Source organism: Tachysurus vachellii, chromosome 24, assembly GCF_030014155.1.
Source record: "Tachysurus vachellii isolate PV-2020 chromosome 24, HZAU_Pvac_v1, whole genome shotgun sequence".
In the NCBI taxonomy this organism is placed as follows: Eukaryota; Metazoa; Chordata; class Actinopteri; order Siluriformes; family Bagridae; genus Tachysurus; species Tachysurus vachellii.
Window position 1 is genome coordinate 1,572,956 of NC_083483.1, and position 16,430 is coordinate 1,589,385.

Sequence of the window (16,430 nt, forward strand, 5' to 3'; positions counted from 1 at the left end):
GTCAGTCAGTGTGTATGTGTGTTGTGTTTTTGTACACTTCTCCTCCAGTCATTGTACGTGGTGTTGCCAGCCTTGCTGGACTGCAGCCCTTTTGGAGGTGAGTCGTCGTCAGAGGCGTGCCGGCGAACGACGGGTGCACGGACGTGCACGTGCAATGTGTGTGTCATGCCCGAGGCCGTTCGTCGGGCTCTGTGTGTTTTTCAGACCACAGCCGATCTCATGCAGCAATATCAGGTCCATGCTGAGATCCAGAGCCAGATGTTCGCCTACCTGTTCTTCTTCACCAATGCCTCTCTCTTCAATCTACTCATCGATAAAGGTGCGGGATGATAGCCAGATATCTCACATTCTGTCTGTCTGTCTGTCTTATAAGACAATAATATGACAAAATCACTTGCTTTTGCAAAGCATTCATACTGGAGACTCTTTCATTTTGTTTCTTTTGTGTGTCTTACAGTACAGTATAGCCTCATACAGGCCGTCGCACAAGTGCAACACACAGACACACACTCATGTGCTTGCTAGGCCATATTCACACTGTCATATGTCTTCATTAAGCAGGGAGACAACAGCTGCTTCAGTAATAATAGAGAAAAAGAGGGAACGAGAGCAGTAGGGCAGGTAGCATGAAGGTGAAAGGGACGGACAGGATTAGCATGGGAAAGTGGACATACTGGAGAGAATGGAGACTGATGAGCTGCAGCGGGGGTTTAGCATGACCTCTAGTGTCGTGTGCTAAACATCACGCTAAACAGATCTGCAACAGAGTGGAGGTGCCAGTGAACTCATTTCTTCACACACACACACACACACACATACACACTCATTTTGTGGAAATAAAGCCAGCAAAAGTAACAGACAAATAGGCGCTGTGACTGACATTGCATTCATACTCTCCAGTTCAAGGTTGTACATAGATCAAGGGTTGCCAACTGGTGATCTGTGGTACGGATGCGGATTCAGCAAAAGATTTAATTGGACCGAGTCAAATACCGTACTGAGCTGATAAACATGATAAATGTGGCAGCTTTGCAATTTCAGAAACTGCTGATTTTCTAGGATTTTCACACACAACAGTCTCTGGAGTTTAAACAGAACGGTGGCAGTTCTGCAGGCGGAATCACCTTGTAGATCAGAAAGGTCAGAGGAGAAGAGCCAGACTGATTGGAACTGACAGGAGGTGGTCTTTAGAACTGTGCTGAGCAGAAAAGCATCTCAGAATGAACAAACGTTGATGTAAATGGACTACACCAGCAGAAGGCCAGGTCAGGTTCCATTCCTGTCATCTAATGTCTGGACTCTTAAATCTACAGCGGTCATAGAATTATCAGAACTGTACAGATACGTAATCTGGTCTGGAAGGACGGCGAGTGGACAATACAGAAGCATGCAGTGCATCCAAAGAACTTATGGTTAAAGCTTTGGCAGATGTCCAGCACGATATTTCCCTGATCCATAAATTTGGGAAGGTTGAATGAAGAGCATGAATGATGGAAGAACAACACTATAATCTCCATAGCAGCTAGCAGAAAGCCTTAAATTAAAGCTGCTATTGATGATGTACGTAGTGTGAAAGACAATAACGTCATAACATAATTCATGCAATCACAGCCAGACCTCCCGTTAGCAAAGTGGAGCATCTGCTATTTGTGCTGTGTGTTAAGGGCCGCAAGAATCTGCATTCTGACCAAGTTCTCAGATAGTGATAGAGTGTCTGAGTCCCACAGACAGGTAATTATGTTCCTACTGACTGTTCCAGGGGGGAGAATAAATAGAGGAACACCAGAGTGACAGAGAGAAAGAGAACTTTGCAGACATGTTCACTAACAGTGAAGTACTGCATGCTATATGTCTAAACAAGGGATATCCAGCTCACTTTAGGTAACATCTAAATGTTAAAAAAAATCACACACATTAGTAATTACTCTCATCAGCTTTTATTTGATTTTTGACATGTAGCTTGTTAATTAATTACAACATCATCCTCACCTACCAGAGCTGGAAAAGATTCAATTTAAACACCTGAACTTCAGGTTTAACTTTGAAAGAGTCTGAGGAGCTCGATTGGGTTTTATCCAGACTCTGGATTTTTTGGTTCTACAGTGACTTACTTGCATTTATCAAGCGACATGACGTGACATACGGCTAAGTACAGTGACCCATACTCAGGATTCGTTCTCTGCATTTAACCCATCCAAAGTGCACACACACAGCAGTGAGCACACACACACACACACACACACACACCATGAACACACACCCGGAGCAGTGGGCAGCCATTTATGCTGCGGCGCCCGGGGAGCAGTTGGGGGGTTTGGTGCCTTGCTCAAGGGCACCTCAGTCGTGGTATTGCCGGCCCGAGACTCGAACCCACAACCTTAGGGTTAGGAGTCAAACTCTCTAACCATTAGGCCACGACTTCCCCCGACGACTTGCAAAGTAGTGATAAAAAGCTTTAATATTTATAAAAAAAATATTTCAATTAATTACAACCTGGGGGCACGGTGGCTTAGTGGTTAGCACGTTTGCCTCACACCTCCAGGGTTGTGGGGTTCGATTCCCGCCTCCGCCTTGTGTGTGTGGAGTTTGCATGTTCTCCCCGTGCCTCGGGGGTTTCCTCCGGATACTCCGGTTTCCTCCCTCGGTCCAAAGACATGCATGGTAGGTTGATTGGCATCTCTGGAAAATTGTCCGTAGTGTGTGATTGTGTGAGTGAATGGGAGTGTGTGTGTGTGTGTGTGCCCTGCGATGGGTTGGCACTCCGTCCAGGGTGTATCTTGTCTTGATGCCCGATGACGCCTGAGATAGGCACAGGCTCCCCGTGACCCGAGGTAGTTCGGATAAGCGGTAGAAGATGAGTGAGAGAGTGAGTGAGTGAATAAATTACAACCCACGAGTCAATTTTAATTTAGACAAAGTTTCTAAAACGTTTGGCGGTCGGGATTCAACCCGGTATCAGGTGAGTCTCAGCTCAAACACTGCATGTTTATTTCTACCTCATTCCCACCCAATACATTTTGTTGCTAATTTACATTCACTAGCAATTTCACTAGTTTCCAGTTACAGCTGTTGTCAAATCCAGAATCATTGGACCCTTCAAAGAGCGGGCGAAAATTATTGTAGAAAATGAACTCGAGCATCAATAATCAAATTTTTCCAGTCGACTAATTCACAGCGAAGAGGACGGTGAGGGAGGCAGAGAAGAAGCCAAAGATTCCAGCAGGCGTGTATCGAAGACGTCCTTGCTGATATTATCCCAGAAGTTCATAAACACCCGTGTAACTGTGTGTGAATTAACTCCCCGCTGAAGAATCCCTGCTCCACATTGCGTGTCATGTGGAATTAGATCACTTATTTCCTTTTATAAAAAGACAGCTGGGTGGCATCTGTTCTGCGAGAGGGCACTGTGAGGCGCTGCACTTATTTTTCCAGACACCCGTAATCCTCTTTGTGTCATAACAGACAGGACGGTTAAACACTTTGCTTAAACACACACACAGATGTTCAAACAGATAACACAGCAGGATAAGGATTTATTTTGCTGCTGTAATACACATTGTCAGGTGTAACCATTTATTTTTTTATTAAAGGTGGAAATGAAAGAGGAAATGTGTGTGTTTGTGTGTGTGTGTGTGTGTGTGTGTGTGTGTGTGTGTGTGTGTGTGTGTGTGTAGGTCCTGTGAGAGGCTGGTTCCAGCGTTCCCAAGCATTACAGATACAGGCGTGTTTGCGGATGCTCCTAGACTGGGCTAAAGGAGCAGGACGAGCTCAGATCGCTCAGAAGTTTTTCGCCAAACTATGCAGCGTGGTCACCATCCTCATCACACCCGCCTCACAACTTTCACAGGTGACACCAACATCTGTGTGAAGTAGATGTAGAAGTGTGTGGATTTTTTTAGTATTCAAGGAGCTCGTGAGGGTGAAGTGTTAATGTTTTAAAGCAGTTCTGTCACTCTTCTGTCAGTGTAAGTGTGTAGAAACACTAAACCGTGAGCCTTGACAATGAGTTCTGGTGTAACAACATTTACATCCATGAATTTAAATCCAGATTATAAACTGCATCTTTACACCAAGTCGGTCTGTTTTGGTGAGTCATTATTATTAAATGAAGCAATTTTCAGCTCTTTTCTTGCATGTCCGTGTGTGTAGATGAGTTGGAAAGTGTTGCGTGCGGAACATCCGTCACTGAAACCCGTCCAGCTTCACAGAATCCTTACACAGTACCAGCTGACTGGCGAGGTGGGTTCTGTCCCAATCTGGCAACCGAGCAGTGAAGATGAAGCCTACGTTTACAGAACAGGTGAAGTTCTAAAAGTTTACACTTATAAACGTCTAATGTACAGTATTAATATTCAGAAAGCTTTTGATCACGTAGGACGATGTTAGGTGGCTATGACAAATGAATGTTTTATGAAGTTTTATAAAGTTTTCCAAAGACTTCTTTTATAATATTATGTATATTTGTGTGTGTTATAGTGGATCTGCTGGAGAGCTTCGATAACCACCCTCCCATCGTGTTACCCAGCGCTGGGTTTAAGGTGGACCTGGAGAGCGAGTGTGTAGACGACAGCATCTACAGACAGCTGTTGTATATCCGCCACTTTCTGTGGGGTCTCCGCACTAAGACCCACGGCAGCACAGACCGACAGGAAACACAGGTGAGTTCCCATCAAAGGTCGAAGCCCAACTGACCTGTTTCGTTTTGTCATTTTAAATCAAAAAACTTTAGAGAGTCGAAAGTTAGGAGGATTGAGTTAAACTTCCCTTTAAATGATTTCCAAGTACATCCACTGCTAATAATTTTTATGACAACTTTGGATTGGAAATCTGTGATTAAAATCCATCATACATAATCTTTCTGCTGCAGTTTCTTATAGTTGTTGTTGTTGTTGTTGTTTTTTATTGTGGTTTATAATTCACCATAAATGATTTAATGTGAATCAGTTACTCGTGTCACTTCCATTCATCTTTCAGCCTTTGTATGTGTTTGAGGTTCATTTTCTGTTCATCTGTTTCATCCTGCAGTTCCGTACACAATCAGGAACGTAATAAGAAGCTGCCGCTTCGCCGCTTCATATTTCTATTGTGAAAAATACAAAAATATTAAAAAAAAAGAATTTTCTGTATGGGGCACGGTGCCTTAGTGGTTAGCACGTTCGCCTCACACCTCCAGGTTTGTGGGTTCGTTTCCCGCCTCCACCTTGTGTGTGTGGAGTTTGCATGTTCTCCCCGTGCCTCGGGGGTTTCCTCCGGGTACTCCGGTTTCCTCCCCCGGTCCAAAGACATGCATGGTAGGTTGATTGGCATCTCTGGAAAATTGTCCGTAGTGTGTGAATGAGAGTGTGTGTGTGTGCCCTGTGATGGGTTGGCACTCCGTCCAGGGTGTATCCTGCCTTGATGCCTGAAGAAAGCCTGAGATAGGCACAGGCTCCCCGTGACCCGAGGTAGTTCAGATAAGCGGTAGAAGATGAATGAGAGTGAGTGAGAATTTTCTCTTAGTCTTAATGATGAAAGTCAATAAATTCAACATCAACATGTCCACATAGACCATTAGTGAACATAAATAATTTTTGTCTATTCAGCTTAGAACATTGTGCCATTAAACAGCGCCTACGCTCACTTTATTTATTTGCAGTCAGCTATTTATTTTTTATTTTTGGCGCAAACTGCTAGACAGGAGACTGAGAAATCTGATTAAGGGATTAGTGCTGTAATGCAGTGCCTATCTGCTAGCAGGATTATGGGTAGCTTATTGATAGCGCGTGTGTGTGTGTGTGTTAATCTGTTTGAGAAGAACACTCTGAGGTACTTAATGCACAGATTATGCAAAGCATGAGCAGAATTTGTTCACTCAGTATTTGGGTGTCTGGTCCAGTGTAGTGAGATCTCAGCATTTTGTAAGAGATTAAAACCCTTTGTTTTCTTTTCTCTCTCTCTTAAAGTCGATTCTTAAGAAAACCCCGAACGTAACAGAGAAACCGCAGCATGACAATGTCAGAAGACGCTGAATAAACATCACGTTCCAGTGTTAATGTGCTGTACAATTATAGAGTCATGAACATGGACCGACACTAATATTGTAACGTAACGTAAAATGGGGAGTCTTTGGATATAATCATATGGATTTGTTTTACCAGCGTGGAGAGGGAGAAGGAGAAGTGCACATTACTTCCCTTGGAGGACGAGGAGAGGGCACAGGATCTGAGGAAAGAACCAGAGAACGAGCACACACTCCTCATTACAGAAACGGAACCAGCACGCGGCACGCTCCGGACCCATCCTGCCTGTTTACTCCACCTAACACACCCCAGTTCCCCGAATTCACACACACTCCGTACACCAAACACTTGCAGCAGGATCACATCTCGGCCAACGGGTGTACACGCTCCACTCCTGAGCACAAGATCAACGGATACGTCAGTAATGGTACTGAAGCTTCGCCACACTCTCTGACGAGTGTGTGTGTGTGTGTGTGTGTGTGTGTGTATGCTATAAACAATATGTGTGTGTTTGTGTGTGTTTGTGTGTGTGTATGCTATAAACACTATGTGTGTATGTGTATGCTATATACAATATGTAAGTGTGTGTTTGTGTATGTGTGTGTGTGTCTTTCACTTATTTTACTTTCAATGTATGTTTAGTGTACATGTATATGTGTGTGTGTATGCTATAAACAATATGTATGTATGTGTGTGTGTATGCTATAAACAATATGTATGTATGTGTGTGTGTGTGTATGTGTGTGTGTGTATGCTATAAACAATATGTATGTGTGTGTGTGTGTGTGTGTGTGTGTGTGTGTGTGTGTATGCTATAAACAATATGTATGTATGTGTGTGTGTATGCTATAAACAATATGTATGTATGTGTGTGTGTGTGTGTATGTGTGTGTGTGTATGCTATAAACAATATGTATGTATGTGTGTGTGTGTGTGTGTGTGTATGCTATAAACAATATGTATGTATGTGTGTGTATGCTATAAACAATATGTATGTATGTGTGTGTGTGTGTATGTGTGTGTGTGTATGCTATAAACAATATGTATGTATGTGTGTGTGTGTGTGTGTGTGTGTGTGTGTATGCTATAAACAATATGTATGTGTGTGTATGTGTCTCCTTCTCCAGGCCCTCTTAATGGGTGTGGCTTTCCTTTCCCCATCCCTCTGGCCCAGACCCTGAGCAATAACTCTGATCCTGTGTGTTCCGTCTTTGTAGTGGACTTGGATAAAGGACCCTATGGTCTCGGAATGGGACTCATCGATGGACTCGTAAGTGCTGCGATATCCATGCTAATATATCCATAGTATATACCCCATAATATATACCCCATAATATATACCCCATTATATATATCCCATAATATGTACCCCATTACATATATCCCATAATATATAACCCATAATATGTACCCAATAATATATACCCCATAGTATGTACCCCCCCCATTTGTTCCGTTGCCATCTGAAGTCGTAGTTGAATGGACTCTTTGTTCAGTTACATGACCTCAATATAAACACAGCTGCCCCCTGGGTACAGTGACATGGGCATCACGAGTAACATGTAGACAGTTGAGGGCTTTATTAAGATCTGTTTTTATCTCATTCTGTATGTTTTATTTAACTTGGTGAAGCTGATCACGTTGATCACAAGCTTTAGCTGTGCTCCCATCCCTGTGTGTACAGCACACTCCTCTGAATTCACCAGGGATCTACATCCGCACCCTGATCCCTGACGGACCGGCCGCTTCAGACGGGCGGCTGCACATCGGAGACCGGATCCTGGCTGTAAACGGGAAAAGCCTCATCGGAGCCGATTACCAGAGGTTTCTCATGCATATCTCCATCTCTGGAGTATTTTAATAAAGTCACAATCCACAAAGTAACGTGACACGTGTCAATTATCAGGTTACAGACACGGAAGGAGCTTCCAGTGTCAGAGCTTTAAAGCTGTAACGTTTCCCGTCATTTTCAGGACACAAGGAGTTTCTGCTTCTTTATGTTTGTTCTGTGTCATGACAGTTACTCACTCATTACAGGTCTCATGGTACTAACGTTGTGTACGTGATTTATCCCTCAGCTTTCTGTCTCAATCTCCATCTTTGACATTTGCCCCTTAGTGCCGTGGATCTGATCAGACTGGGCGGAGGACGTCTTCGCTTTCTCGTGGCTAAGTCAGATCCTGAAGTGTCTGAGAAGATCAGTGCCTCTTCCTGCTGATAGAGAAATGATGAGGTTGGAGGTTGGCGTGTGCACTTCAGTGTGGTCCCCCTGGTGGTGAGGATTAAAGAGCATAAGCACATGAATAAGACCCTCAGCGACTCCTCTCCTTACCCTCACACTGCACTCAGGAGGGAGCCTTAGCACGGCGACGGGATTTACACACAACTAGCGTCACGCCGTCCTCTCCTCCTCCTCTCCTCCTCTTCACCAGGAACGTTACGCAATCCATCACCAAAACATTACGTTTAACAACATTTAACAAAAGACACAAAATATCCTGTTTACAAACATTTCGATCATATCAAATGATCAAATTGGACAAATTTAAAAAAGAAAATTGTTTTTAAACATGAAGGGAGAGAAAAGTGAAGTAAAGACAGACTGCTAGACGAGTGTAAAAAGAACAAACAGCTTCATTCCGTTTAAAGATGTTTTAAAGCTGCCCATTTATTATCAGAGCTTACACTGGGTGAACTTCTCTCTTCTTCTCTTCTCTCCTCTCTTCTCTTCTCCTCTCCTCTCCTCTCCTCTCTTCTCTTCTCCTCTCCTCTCGTTTTCTCTTCTCTTCTCTTCTCTTCTCTTCTCTTCTCCTCTCCTCTGCCATTCTCATCTCTTCTCTCCTTTTCTCCTCTCCTTTTCTCTTCTCTTCTCTTCTCTTCTCTTCTCTTCTCTTCTCTTCTCTCCTTTTCTCTTCTCCTCTCCTCTCCTTTTCTCTTCTCTTTTTCTCACATATTTCTCATCAGTTTTCTCTTTGTTCTTTGTTGTTTTTGCCTCTCCTTTTTCAAAAAAAAAAATCTCTTCTTTCTCTTCTTTTCTTTAATTATTTTGATTTGTCTGCTTTTTCCTCTCTGTTTCTGTTTTGTTTTCTGATTTTTATTTTGTTTTGTCTGCTTATGTTTCATGTTATTTTGTTACACATCTTTTCTTCACTGTTTTTTGTCTCAACTTTCTATTTTTCATGTCTGTTTTCTCTTTTTACGATGTTTAGTTATTTAGTCCACATTTTTTCTGACTTTGTTTTATCTCCTTTTTCTCTCCTATTTCTTTTCTGTTTATTTGTTTTACCTTATTTTGTGATGAAGTTTGTCTGTTTGCTCCTCTCTGTGTTTTTGTTGTTTAATCTGTTTTCTCTTCACTTCTCTTCTCTCTTCTCTTTTCTTTTCTTCTCTTCTCTACTTTTCTCTTGTCTCTTCTCTTCTCTTCTTTTCTCTTTAAATCCTATACACTTCTTTCTATGATATGATTTGTTTTCATGTTAGTTTAATAATTTTCTTTACGTTTCAGTTTAAAGCCCATTGTGTCCTCGGTGTCTCCGTGGCCTCAGGATCCTGATAATTACCACCTGGAATAGAAACATTAATATATTATTGATGGGTAAAAGTGTCCGACTGTGTGGATTCCTGATCAGCGCTTTAAATTCACTCACATGACACAATCATGAAATGTACCAAGTGATAATAACAAAAATCTGAACAAAAAAATGCACTGGGGAAATGTATTGGGGAAAATGCACAAGGTTTACAATTATGCAAAAATAACTTTTATTTCTTCCTCTTCATCTTTGTATATCTGTACTGATGTGTTGCATAAAGGCATTTTTGTTCTCAACTGAACTTGTATTTAAAAGATTTATACATATGCATTAAAATGACAGCAAACTTGAAGAAACACAGCGTCTTTATTTTTTTTAGATTATTATTTTTAATAAAAAGTCATCAGATTGTATATAAGCCTTCCACCAGGAGAGGGCGCTGCAGGTCCACAGTGGTACTCAAAGACAGAACAGAAAGCACTCACAAAATCCAAATCTTTACATCACAAACCTTAAAAAAATAAAATAAAATAAAAAATAATATAGTTTTACAAAAATAAAAATTTTTTTCTTTTTAATTGATCAAATTTTATATTTTTTGTAAACATTGTGTGTCTTTCTGTTAGGAGATGATTAATGGAAGGAGTCTCCAGTGTCAGCACTTTGTCTCTGTTACATAACCAGCAGTGTTTATAATCACTTCAGGTGTAAAAAGAGGGAACGGCTGTTTATAGCTTCTGTAACATACAGTCAACTCTGAGAAGAACATTTGTAAATGTTTTGTTGTTTATTAATAAGAATATTAGTCTTCGGAACGTGTCCATAATCCACTTCAGCCCAATAACAACCCTCCATCATGTCACATTTTTATTCTGTCCCAGAGTTTTTTATTAACGTGGATTTCTGTTTATCTTTTATCTTTTAGAAATAATGCTTTACTTCAATTCTTTTGTTCAGAAAATGCACATGGAAGAGAAAAGAGGACGGATAGAGCAGGAAGTGGTGAGAAGGAAGGAAGGAAGGAAGTGAGCAGTTTTATTAGACATACAGGAAAAGAAGACAGCTACGTGCTTCCAGGAACTTCCAGCTTACAGTATGTGATCAACTACAACTGTATTTTCAGAACAATGTCAGGTTTCTTGTATCTAGCTACAAAAGTGAGATCGTTGTTAAACATATGCCAAATTCATTCGCTGTATATTGACATGAAAATGCCACAGTTTGATAAAAAAAAAAAAAAAAAAGCCTTGGATTTGTTAGCTAGATTTGTTAGTTAGAAAAAAAAACAATGAAAAATCTGTAAAAATATTAGAAAGTTTTTCAATTCACAGTAAAATATTATTTATTATGTGTCACATCATTTCACCTTCAACTCAGTTAATACACACAATATCTGTGCAAAGTGTATTGTGTCATGATTGAGTCATTTTGATATTAATAGTCTTGTCATTATATCGTGTTTCCCAAAACAACTGCTGGTGAAAATTTAATGCTGTTGTATAAATGATTAAAGTCTCCTTCATTCCTTTAAATGACTGGAGAAGAAAATTAAGAACCGTCACACTTCGTATTATAAATCTCAGTATATTCCAACAATAATAATAACACGTGAATGATCACGCACGATTCCTTAATTCTGTACAACAGCATGAAGTTCTCTCACTCACTCACTCACTCACTTTCTACCGCTTATCTGAACTACCTCGGGTCACGGGGAGCCTGTGCCTATCTCAGGCGTCATCGGGCATCAAGGCAGGATACACCCTGGACGGAGTGCCAACCCATCACAGGGCACACACACACACTCTCATTCACTCACGCAATCACACACTAGGGACAATTTTCCAGAGATGCCAATCAACCTACCATGCATGTCTTTGGACCGGGGGAGGAAACCGGAGTACCCGGAGGAAACCCCCGAGGCACAGGGAGAACATGCAAACTCCACACACACAAGGCAGAGGCGGGAATAGAACCCCCAACCCTGGAGGTGTGAGGTGAACGTACTAACCACTAAGCCACCGTGCCCCACCACAGCATGAAGTTAAACAATTTAATCTCATCTGAAAGAGAAGTAATGTAACATGTCCACCAGGGGGCAGTGTAGTCCTAGAAATGTACCAGAGGAGGCGTGTACTGTACAGTAAACTGAACTTCTTGTCTGTGTAATAAACAAAGTCATTACAAATCGCGTCAAGATTTTTTATCTTTAAACAAGTGTTTTGTTACTTTGAAAAATAACTATGACGCATCAGACAAAACACAGACACGAGATGGCTTTGATTTAATAAATAGCTGAGGAAAATAAATAAATAAACAAACAAAACAACAAATAGAGAAATGGAGTTTATTGGTTTGTTTTGCACTGCAGTCCAGATGACTACATCACAACAAAGCTTTTGTAAAGGACCTTCTAGACAAAGCGTCTTTTTGAGATCGTACACCAGTGAAACACACAGGTGTGAAGTGAACATGGTCTTGGCAGCTTGTCTGAATTTCAATTGAATCTCCCAGAGTCACAGAAAACACTACCTTGGCTCCTAGCTGACAGGTGGAAGATTAACTTTGTTAGGCACAGACTCGTCCGTGCGCAACAAATTAAATTAATGGAACAAATTTCCCCTGTAATTAAGATAAAAATTCATGTCAGCTATAACCTTGCTGAGCGCTAATTATGTACAAATGATTTATCATCTGTTTCGGCCGGAATATTAATCTTCGCCTCTTTCTCCTGGTGTTAAGAGATGAGGCTTGATTAACACTGACAGTTTTTGGTAAAGGGAAGAACACAGCACACAGCCAGGCTGTGGAGGATTGCCTCTTTAGTTCAAGCCTCACTCAATTAGCAGCTAGTACATGTGCAGGCAAGCAGAACCTTTCTGCAGTGACTAAATACCCCAGCTTTCACACAGAGGCACGTTACAAAATTGTTGCTGTTTTCGAGAGTGCGGCTAGATGAAAAAAATAATACCAGAAATATCACAAGCTACACAATGGCTGTGTTACAAAAATAATGTGCTAAAAAACCCATGTTAAATAAGCAGGAACACACTTAGTTGATGCTATGAAAGAGAAAGAGTAAACAACTGCACATTAATTAAAGTACGAAACACCAATATTAATGCTGTGGAACGTCTGTGAAGCAAGCTCCAGGTTCTCACCTTCCTTATTGCAGCTATTAACGGTAATAAACCATAAAATATTTCCTAAATGTTACAAGCTCTCACACTGGAGACTCGTTTAATCAACATCTCCTAACAGAAAGCTTCACCGTATGAACAGTTTTCCTTTCTCTTTATGTGGAGTGTTCTGTGTTGTTATAATATACAAACACACCGATATAAAGCTTGCAGCCGGAGGTGTTGTAGTACTGTGAACCTGTGAACTCGACGTTCCAACCAAGAAGAACGATTACGTTCTGAAATCTCATAGGAAACCAGCTCCTCCAGAACCTTTGGTGGAATCGGATGGTCGTTACATGTGTAAAAGCTGTTTTTCTATATTCCTAAGTACTGTACTAATCCCTGCTCCCTTTTGGAAAGCTTGAACTAAGGCTCATTCCAGTTGTTGAAGCTACGTGAGTAACGCGACAAGTTTGGTAAAGGTTGATATGGTCAGAGAGGGGAAGAGGGAACACCTTCATTGATACATAAATCCAGACATTCAATGGACAGGAGCGCTGTAATTACCTCACTCCTGTGGTGTTATATCTTTTCACACAAGGACAGTTTGCCGGTGTTTCTGCAGGATGACATGCCAAGCATCCAAAATACACCGTTCCTCAAGCATGTGGATGAAGCTAGTGCCTCGAATTTTGCAAGCCTCCGTGTACAACAGTGATGAAAGGCATTGCTAAATCAATCTAGTGTTCTGAAGGTGTTCTTCCGTGTGAAAGCAAACCTGTGATTATTACAAGCCCCATCCTCAAACAAGCCCAGTATCGACCCGGGGAGCAGACTCGAGTATCCCGAGCCAGGTATTTTGTACCTTTATATGAGGCGGAGCGGTCTGAACGACATCATGAGCGTGCCTGTCGGCGTGTGATGTTAGCAAAGAAATCACCAAATCACTAAACTGTATATGCTAAGAACAGGTTCAGTGCTTTTGAACTCACTCTCTTTGAAATACCTTCGTTTTTTGCGAGCAATCGTTTCGTGAAGCAGGATCTTCAAACATTGGTGCTCATTCCCTAAAGGGAGGGGTTTTTTTGACGTGATGATCAGGCAGTGCCAAGGCCTGCTAATGGCGGATCAGTTTGAGGCAGAAGGAGATTTATTCAGGGCTGCTGACACTCGCTCTATATACCGCTGATAACAGCGGAGACCCTGGATACTGCGCTCAGCAGTGGATGATGAATGGAGTGCCGAGCTGTAATTACTTATCGTTTCAGCCTTTTCTTCTCTTTCCCCCCATCCCTCCTCCTCCTTCTCATCGTCCTCCTCCTTCACCTCCTCCTCTTCTTCTCTGCGATGGAAGCGCTGTCTTTTCCCTCCCTTTATTTCCCCCACCAGCTCTCCTTTCTCTAACCCCCAGTCTCAGTAGTAGGACTTTGGGAATACGCGATTACAGCAAATTTGTCTTGAGGCACAAATTAATTTACGGAGGTCCAGTGAAAACGGTGGTGTAACATACGCATTGTATTCACGACTTGTCATGAGGCTTAGGAATGGGCCATTGTTTGGAAATGAAGGAAGGAACTTAACTTTCGTTGGTGCCCCTTGATGCATTCTACTGGAATTCTGAACATTTGGAAAGATACTGCAAATGGCTGGTGTTCCTCCAAGCTGGTCGTGATCAGTGCTTCTGCTGACATGACCTAGAGTTGAGTACATTAGAAGTTAATTGGCATGTACATCTTCAAGCTGGAGGAGTCCAATAAAGAATAAAACAATTCCTAAGAAGAAACTTAGGAATTTTGATCTCGAAGTTTTTTGAATTTTCGAAGTTTGATCTTTGTTAGTTTTTCATTGATTTACATTCTGAGTGCTGCCTTTTAGTAGGTGAATTTATTCCAAACAAAGACACTAGAACTTTCTTTACAGTAAACAAAACAACAGCAAAGGGGAGGACAAGAAGATCTTAAGATCACTAGTGCCAAATTGATATGGGGTGTTGATGGAAATCTGGGAAGAACCTCAAGGAAGCTTGTTCAAGTCAAGTGAAGTTTGAGAAATGGTTTGGCCGTAAGTTACTCAGGTCACCTCCAGACCTTCTGACAGAGGATCTCTAGTATAAACTCATTTAAAGCAACAGAATCCCAAGAATCTAAACACAATCAGAAAGTTTTGTACATTGTTATTGGTCTTCTCCAGGACTTTAACAGATTAAACTATTGAATTGTATGGAGCAGTTTGCTGTAAGAACACATTCAGTTAAGATAAAGTGGAAGGAGTCTTCAGTGTCAGTGGTAATGTTGTAACTTTGCGCTTTACACTTGAGGTTCTCTGGAACTTCACAATCTGCATAACTTTTTGGCAAAGTTAACTCATTGCTTGATACTGTACACACTTTAATGCAAAAGAACACGCCCATGATCTGTTTGGGATCGTGTGTGTGTTTGTGTGTGTGTGTATACATGTGTCATACAGTGAGGGCACACACACGATCAGGAGGGCGACTCATCTCCTACCGAGGGTGAATAAATCCATTTTTAATGACAGTTGCTTGTACTAATAATCCTCCCTGCAGCAGGTAGACTACAGCATATGGGGTGATGAGGACAGTCTCTCTAGTCACTAAGCATGTGTGTGTGGGTGTGTGTGTGTGTGTGTGGGCCAAGGTCCAGCACCTGCCATGTAGGCTGTCCTTGAGGCTGAATAGCAGTGGAAAGAAATTTACACACACACACACACACACACACACACACACACACACACACACACAAATACAAATCCACCATGCCAACATTGTGTTGCCTTTCATTTAGGTTTAATTGAGCACCAGTTCTGAATTCTGATTAGTCCAGAAGGTGCAGTTTTCTATCACAGCAGTTCTGATATTAGTGCATCTGCAGACCACAGCTTCTTATTAACGCACTATATTGTTTCTATAGCAACAGCTCGTTCACATGGCGTAAAGTGAGCAATAATAACATGCTGTTGTTTAACAAAGAAAGCATGTCATTATTAAAGTGCTGATTCATAGGGAATGAGTCTCCAGTGTCAGTGCGGGTTTCCACATTGGATAGGAAAGAAAAAAATATATATATAGTTTTTTAAAAAAAAAAAGGTCATAATAAATAATAAAAACAATCCACAACATTTAACAAAATAAGGATATTCCTAAACAAATAAAATGATTTTTAAGAGTAACAATAAACAATAAAAGTAATACTCAACAAGAATTACTGTAATAAAAAAGCAATATGGGGTTTTATTTAAACGTATGACAAAAAATGAGATTCCTAAACACCACATCCCCCCACCCTCACTAATAAATAAATAAATAAACATCTTTGCCTAATTTATTTAAAAATTTACAAATTACAAAATTCTATCTGTAATTTGAAAACTATAAATTAGACACAAAACATTTTTGAAAACAAAAACGATTTTCACAACAAAATGTACGATTTTTTTTTTTAAAGCAGCATGTTTGAGTTTTATTTTAGGAAACGGAGAAAATAATTTTTATTTAGTCATTTGTATGATTGCTTTTTAATATTATTATTTAGTAACAATAATAATAAAAAATAAACATTAAAAAACATATTCCTTAATCTAAAATGTTATTATAAATAATAAAAAAAAGAGTTGATGATAAAAAAACAACAGTGGAGAGAGTTTCTTTATTCCTCTACATTATTATTTAAACCAACTGTATGCTAATAAAAAGTGTATTAAAAAATATTGACTGAGGCTTGTGGTTTGCAAAATACTAACATGTGCTTTATCATAGA

At 40.7% G+C, this 16,430-nt stretch overlaps 1 protein-coding gene across 3 annotated transcripts in view; it reads left to right on the forward strand.

Moving 5' to 3' along the window:
- Positions 1–9,871, forward strand: part of radil (Ras association and DIL domains) — a 27,289-nt gene extending 17,418 nt beyond the window's left edge. For 2 of the 3 annotated variants that reach the window (XM_060860593.1, XM_060860595.1), the window contains exons 8-15: positions 49–319; positions 3,675–3,847; positions 4,150–4,300; positions 4,477–4,658; positions 6,138–6,426; positions 7,127–7,269; positions 7,684–7,823; positions 8,118–9,871. In XM_060860593.1, coding sequence (XP_060716576.1) covers positions 49–319; positions 3,675–3,847; positions 4,150–4,300; positions 4,477–4,658; positions 6,138–6,426; positions 7,127–7,269; positions 7,684–7,823; positions 8,118–8,217 — 1,449 coding nt within the window. In that variant the 3' untranslated portion in view covers positions 8,218–9,871. The remainder of the gene's footprint in view (positions 1–48; positions 320–3,674; positions 3,848–4,149; positions 4,301–4,476; positions 4,659–6,137; positions 6,427–7,126; positions 7,270–7,683; positions 7,824–8,117) is intronic. The other variant, XM_060860596.1, reaches the window with a different exon arrangement.
- Positions 9,872–16,430: the final 6,559 nt, after the last annotated feature.